Source organism: Nicotiana tabacum, chromosome 5 (genome assembly GCF_000715075.1).
Source record: "Nicotiana tabacum cultivar K326 chromosome 5, ASM71507v2, whole genome shotgun sequence".
In the NCBI taxonomy this organism is placed as follows: domain Eukaryota; kingdom Viridiplantae; phylum Streptophyta; class Magnoliopsida; order Solanales; family Solanaceae; genus Nicotiana; species Nicotiana tabacum.
In genome coordinates, this window is record NC_134084.1 from 5,601,447 (window position 1) to 5,608,992 (window position 7,546).

At 31.4% G+C, this 7,546-nt stretch overlaps 1 protein-coding gene across 1 annotated transcript; it reads left to right on the plus strand.

Annotated features, from left to right (window-relative positions):
• Positions 1-1,939: 1,939 nt before the first annotated feature.
• Positions 1,940-6,269, plus strand: LOC107831879 (homeobox-leucine zipper protein HAT4-like). The gene is made up of 4 exons (XM_016659678.2): positions 1,940-2,216; positions 3,219-3,514; positions 4,585-4,664; positions 5,541-6,269. The coding sequence occupies exons 1-4, from the start codon at positions 2,036-2,038 to the stop codon at positions 5,884-5,886; spliced, it is 903 nt and encodes a 300-aa protein (XP_016515164.1). The 5' UTR covers positions 1,940-2,035; the 3' UTR covers positions 5,887-6,269.
• Positions 6,270-7,546: the final 1,277 nt, after the last annotated feature.

Genomic DNA, 7,546 nt, shown 5'->3' on the forward strand with positions numbered 1-7,546 from the left:
ATGTAACACTCTCTCCACTCTATGTCAAGTATACGAGAACCTAATTTTGTGTAAATTTTGACCTAAATTCCTAAAGATTTTGAAATAACTTTATATATTTAAATATTCACATAATTAATAATTTAAGTTATTAAAAAAGAGTTTGAAAAAATATAGTAGTAACTAAAATTTAGTAGTGTTAGACTCTTTTATTAGTAGTGTCACGTAAAATATAATAGGAGTAACTAGAATTACATGCGACTTAATAAAAAAATTGGTTAGTTTTATATTAACGAATAACTATAACAATATATTCAATGTACTTTTATAAATGTGATATGAGGAGGATAATGTGTACATACTTTATCTTTTATATACAGAGAGACTATTTTCGACTAGTTTTACAAAAATTAGGATCCGGATTTTTTTCATAGAAATGCAAAAATGTTACCTACAACAAACTAATCCAAACACATACTAATTTTTTTTTATACTAGAAACAATAAAGTCCATGAATATGACTTCATGTCTAATCCTTTTTGAATCTTGTGGAGGTAAATGGAAATTGGGTCTTTGCACAAATATAAGAGGGGCCAATATTTCAAGTGGGCAATGAATTTGGGATGTTGTGACAAACAATTCAAGTGTCTATTGCAATCATATATAATGAGCATTGATCATCTCCATTCATGATTTGATGTGAAGGTTGCCTAATATATGTCTCAAGGACTTATAACCTTTGGCCAATCTTCTTTTTAGGTAAAAATGTTTTTTTCCCAAAGTTAATATATGTGGTTAAATTTTTAGAAGAAAAAAATATTTCTGAGTAGAAGCAAAAATAATTTTTGAGAAGCAGAAAAAAGTAACTTATTTTTAAAAAAATACTTTTGAGAAAAATCACTTAGAAATAATTTTTAAAAGCTTAGTCAAACACTAATTACTGCTCAGAAGTGATTTTCAAATTAATTAGTCAAACATAAACTGCTTCTCACCAAAAGTACTTTTTTGAAAAGCACTTTTGAGAAAAATCACTTAGAATCACTTTTAAAAGCTTGGCCAAACACTAATTATTGCTCAAAAATATTTTTAAAATTAATTAGTCAAATACAAATTATTTCTCATTAAAAATATTTTTTTTAAAAACATTTTAGAAAAAAATATTTTTCATAGTAAGCTTATTTTAGAAACTTTAGCAAAACAAGCTATAAGCCACTAAGCTATATCCCAAAGCCAAGCCATTTAGTGTTACTTTAGCCATATATTCAGCTTTCACATTAATAATTCATGTACTTTCCTTTACCAGGACAATAAATAAGTAATGCTCCCTTCGCTCCACAATAAGTTATTTTTTGTTTTTTTTTGGTCCAAAATAAATAATTTTTTTAGATTTCAAGAATGAATGAATTATTTTTTTTCTATATTGCCCTTGGAATAAATAATGTTCGAGTATGTATTAGGAGTATTTATGTGAAGAGATAATAAAGGTTAAAATGGTATATTTTATTACTAGTTAATGTTAAAAAATGATTTTTTTAATACAAGTGAAAACATCCAAAAAATCACTTATTTTGGCCGGAGGGAGTAGTGAGTAAGAAAGGTAATGAGTTCTTGTTATAATATGGGATAGAACAACAATAACAAACCAATAAAATTCCACCAATGAGATGTAAAAGTGATAGAATATACGCAAATCTTACTTGTACACCACCCTTCTCAAATACATAATATGGGATAGAGATAATATTAAATGAGGAAATGTGGGACCAAAACAAAAAGGACCATTAAAAATGGTGGTAATATTTTTGGGGGAGCCAAAAGCTATACATCACAATAATTAGTACACCTGACTCTCCTTGTCATAATTGACCCACTCTTTTTTTTTTCTCAATAAAAAAGAAAAAATAAATAAAGAAAAAAAGTCCTTATATTTTTCTATATAACTCCTTTCATTGCACCTCAACTCATCACTCTTCAAAGTTCTCTCTTTTTTCTCTCCTCTTTGAAAAAGTTGAAATCTTTTTAAGTTTATTTTCAAGAATATTATTGAAGATACAAGATGTTGGAAAATCAAGATTTGGGATTGAGTTTGAGTCTTAGTTTTCCAGAAAACAAAACAACAAATTCATTGCAGCTGAATTTGTTCTCTTCTTTGGCTTCTTCAACTTCTCCTTCTCCTTCTCCTTCACCTTTTAATCTACTTCAGAAAACTTGTTGGACTGACTCCTTTCCTTCTTCAGGTTTGTGATATTTTCTTCTTGATTTATCATTTCTTTCTGTATAAACTACAGATCCTTCGGGACGGCCCAGTTAGTTTGGAGGGGTTATCCATAGTGATGACGTGAGATCGATCACCCTCAATGCTTTACGGGTCTGAGCCTGTCACACCGGATTTGTCTAGTGCGCCTGTGTGATTTGCAGGCTATTACACAATAGTAATTTACCCGATGCCCACAAAATGCTCACGCAGAGGCTGTGGTAGAGGCGTAGAGGCGTAGCGGCTGCAAATTTTACTCGGTTACAAAATACAATCTCATTATATTTTGCTCAGTTTCTACTTTTTTCCTTGACCCTTTTGGATATTCCAAAAAAACTAAAGCATTTATCTTTCTCCCCTCTTCAATATACCCAAAAGTTGAAGGAAAAAGTGGCATTTTTTGGTATAGATTTTCATTGTTGATCTGAAAACAGAGGCTTGATCTGGAACTTTATTTTTCTCTTAAAGTTTTTAATATGTAGTTTTATACTTTAACTTTGCTATCTGATCACTTATTACAAAACTACAGTAATTATCTCTAAAAAAAAGAATAATTGGTAATAAAATTTTTGAATAAACCAGATTATCTGGTACAGATTAAAAAAATGCAGAGCCTGTAAAACATTTTAAACTGTCAACCGTGGTGCCACACAGAGGCGGACCCAAAATTCAAATGTGCCTGGGGACATAAGCAGACCACTCAACTAGCCCTATTAAACTTTTGATATTAAGAGTTCCAGGCTAAATATATAAATATTTTCAATATATATGCGCATATATATATTCAGAATTTTTGCCGAAGTTAACGGTGTCAACTTCTCCGTACATAGGTCCACCTCTAGTGGAGTATATATATATATATATATTAAACTACAATGAGTTTAGTGGTAAAGACATAGAAGACCTAAACTTATCAAATTTAAATTATGAATCTGCCGGACTTTTATTTATAAATTGAATTTTTAACATAAATATTTTTTTTCAGATCGGAACTTGGAGACATGCAGAACTTTTTTAAAGGGAATAGATGTGAACAGAATTCCAACAATTACAGATACAGAAGAAGAAGAAGCTGGAGTTTCTTCTCCAAATAGTACTATTTCAAGTTTGAGTGGAAATAAGAGAAATGAAAGAGAAATAAATTGTGAGGAAGAATTGGATTGTTGTAGAGGTATTAGTGATGAAGAAGATGGAGAAACTTGTAGAAAAAAACTAAGACTTACTAAAGATCAATCTGCTGTTCTTGAAGAGAGTTTTAAAGAACACAACACTCTCAACCCTGTAAGTTTTCTTCTACCAAGTTCACAATTTATGTAGGATTTACTATGTGTTTGGCTATGTTGCTCGGACTCTCCTAAGATGTTGCCGGAATTTTGTTGGATCCTCTAAAAATAGTGTATTTTTTTGGAGGATCTGACATGGGTGTAGCGGTATTTTGGAGAGTTCGTGCAACTTAAGTATTTGGTACGACGAAAGTTATTTTTCTGAAAATATTTTCCGGTGAGAAATTTTTAGCTTCCCATATTTGGTTGGAGAGTGAAATTTTTTTTCTATAAAAAATATTTACTAAATTATTGATAATAATATTAGCAAATAGAATAGAGGTTTGATAAAATAAAATTTGGGTGTTAAAGATCGATAATAGTATCGAAAATTGACCCTATTACATTGATGTTGCTATTGCTTGTTACTTTATTTTTACTACTGCTTGAACCGAGGTTTATTAGAAACAAGTTCTCTACCTTTATAAGGTAGGAGTAAGGTCTCTCTATACACTACCCTCCCACACCCTGCCTATGAGATTAAACTGGGGTTTTTGTTGTTGTTATTGTTGTAATATTATCGAAAATTGGTTAAAATAGTAATATGAAGTTAATAGTCAATGATATTAGTGAGACTTCAGGTCTGCATACACACTATGTACCCTCCTCAAACCCCACTTACAGGATTAAACTAGGTTTACTCTTATTATTGTAATAATATCGAAAATTGGTTAAAATAGTAATATGAAGTTAATAGTCATTGATAATAGTGAAGAAAATAATTTTCGACCAAGACTAAAGGAAAAAACAAATTATTTTTTAGAAAAATATTTTTTCGAAAAAGTATTTTGTATCATATCAAACATTCCTTTAGAGTTAATTAGTTAAGATTTTATGTATACATTTAAAATTTATTTTCATATGTATATGAATTCGATTTTAACAATAAATTCAGTTGAACCCACAAAATTCGCTTGCGCTATTATTACATTAGGTAAATAATTAGGTGTTAGTGTGTGTTTTGGTCTATTAGGAGATTTTTGCTTAAACAGATTAGCTTATTATTTTTGTGATATTTTTTTTTTACAGAAGCAAAAGCAAGCTTTGGCAAAGAGACTAGGATTAAGGCCTAGGCAAGTGGAAGTTTGGTTTCAAAACAGAAGGGCAAGGTGAGATTTTTGTTTACTTTTATGGTTTTTTTTGGGATTTTACTGCACATCTTTAAGAATAGTGAATATAATGCTGTTGAAAATGATATGTAATAATAATTACCAAAAATTGAAAAGTATATCATATGTCAAAATCAAATCATATTGACATTTTGGGATATACTGCATTTCTTTCTCTTGAAATAATAATTGATGATATTGACAATGATATATCAATAATAATACCAAAAAATTCAACAGTATATCATATGTGAAAGAATTTAACTTATATACTTTGATATTTTAAAGAAATTTTAGGGTTTTTCTATTTTTAGCTCATGTCAGAAACTATTTACATTTGGTAGCCGACAAAGTGTATAAAATTTGTATAATTTTTATATATAACATACAAAAGTGTATATATATACACAGAGGCGGATCCAAAATTTGAAGGTCGGGGGTGCACTTTTGGATGCAACCAAAATCTGCTTTGTATATAGGGTGCCCACTATTAATATATCACTATTTTCTAAATACATATACATTTATACATGGAGTTTATGCCGAATAACGGTGCCGATGACCCCTCTCGATATAGCATAGGTATGCCTCTTGTATATACAAAAAGTATACAAAAAATATATATTATTTTGGTTATTATTTTGAGAGCAACTATACAATGTAATTTTCCTGATTTTTTTATACCAATTAACTAGTGCTATTTAATCCATTGTAGCAAGTTATTTAACCTTTTCTGTTTCCTACTTCCATTTATAACGGAGAACTTTTAGACGATCTGATAATGTAAAGATTTTTTACGTTATTACGTACTTATTTATTCAATGAATATTTTGGGATTTTAACTAATGGGTCAAGCATTTTTTTTTTTGTGAACAGGACAAAATTGAAGCAAACAGAAGTAGACTGTGAGTTCTTGAAGAGGTGTTGTGAAAATCTAACTGAAGAAAATCGGAGATTACAAAAGGAAGTTCAAGAGTTAAGGACACTAAAGCTATCACCTCAATTCTACATGCAAATGACCCCTCCCACTACCCTCACCATGTGCCCTTCATGTGAGCAAGTCGCGGGCCCACCAACTCCATCCCCGCCAGGGCCCACAAATGTCGACCCTCGAGCCCACCAAATGGGCCTGGCCCAACAACAACGGCCCATGCCGTTTAATCTTTGGGCCACCTCTCCCGTCCCGCATAGGCCCATCAGCGCCCTAAACCCTAGATCGTGATTTTGCCATCGACGGAAGGGTAATTTGGTCATTTGAGTTGGTATACTAATCTTGGAAAATTCAACAACATGATGTGTATGTATGAAAATAGGTCTAAGATATGGTTGTTTTGATATGGAGGATTTGGTGGGTCTCAAAATTTCTTGGTTTTATTTTGGACCAATCTTTTTCTTCGTATTAACCAGCTAGTGTAGTCATTTTACTCTTTTAGTAATAGTAGTTTCTTCTTACCCATTATAAGTTTCAAATGGTGGGGACTAAAGACTAGAGAAGAGGACTTTAGATGTAGAGCAATCAAGTGACACCCAATCTATTAGCCCTAAATTAACCAAGTTCAATGTATGTCTTACAATCAAAATTTTGAAAAAGAGTTTGTTCATGCATTTTCTTTGAAATGATTTTCATAAAAGTCTAGGTTGAAAAGCTATGAAACTTCCCTCTAGCGATTAGAGGCGAACCTATGTATAATGTTAGAAAGGTTATCGAACCCAGTAATATTCAGCAAATTTTTTGTATATGCAAGTATGTATATCTTGAAAATGATTGTATAACTAACTTAGTACGCCTAACACTAAAAGTATTTAGGGGCATCAATTGAGCCGAATAGTGGTACCTTTGTTGCGTTAAAATCCTGTTCTGTATCTGCATGCAATGCAACCGTGTCCACAACGTTTGATTTGGTAAAACTTATCTGCATTTCTCACCAAATCAAATAATTTGACCTTAGTGGATAGAAACTTATCTGCATTTCAAAAAGATTGTCTTAGTTTGACTTGGCATAAACTTTAATGAAGAATGGAAGACTTTTGAGATATGTGATCTAAAATAAGCCATATCATTTGTGTCAGTGTAAAACTTTTGAAATTTGTGATTTGAAACTAGTCATAGCATCTGTGTGGCTATAAATGTTTCCTATTAAGAAAATATTGAAAGGTGTTAAGCTTTTTGGAACAGAATAAATAAGGATATAGTGTCAATCTTTTTGAAACAGAAGGAATATCTAATTGGAACTACGGAAAAAATTGGTGGCTTTAAGGACAGATGCAGCTGTAGTAGCAGAAAAAGGATGTTACAACATAAGCAACAACTATGCACGCCTCCGTTATAAAGAAGTTGGGAGCCGGCAATATGAATTCTCACTGACCACGTTTCTCCATTCAAATTTATCAAAAGATGTTAAGAAAAAGAATCTAACAAATATGAGGTAATTTGGAAGTTTACCAATCATATATAAATACTTATTCTATTCAACTAATTGAAACAATCAGGATAACAAAATTTTCAGAATGCAAATTCTACAAAACACTCCTTTGCACTTGACCAATATTTACAGTTAGGCATGGTAATAGTAATGGAGTGGAATTTCAATGACTAGTTTGACCTCAAGTTTGATTAAATTGACTGCAGTTCTATAAATGTGGAGTTGCTTCTAATGTAACGAGGGAGCTTTTAATAACTGAAGAGATATAGTTCCGGGGGATTACAGGGATACCGAATAGATTAAGTAGGAAACTAACAAAAACATGATAGTCTAGGGGGATTTTAGGGTATTAACTCAAATCATTAACAACAACAATAACAATAACCCAGTGTAATCCCACAAGTGGGGTCTGTGGAGGATAATATGTACGCAGACCTTACCTCTACCCCGAGGGGTAGA

Bases quoted from the DNA above. Each gene is read 5' to 3' on its own strand.
- LOC107831879 (XM_016659678.2), top strand. From the start codon at position 2,036: ATGTTGGAAAATCAAGATTTGGGATTGAGTTTGAGTCTTAGTTTTCCA. The intron at 2,217-3,218 runs GTTTGTGATATT...ATTTTTTTTCAG, and splicing joins TGACTCCTTTCCTTCTTCAG to ATCGGAACTTGGAGACATGC. The intron at 4,665-5,540 runs GTGAGATTTTTG...TTTTGTGAACAG, and splicing joins TTTCAAAACAGAAGGGCAAG to GACAAAATTGAAGCAAACAG.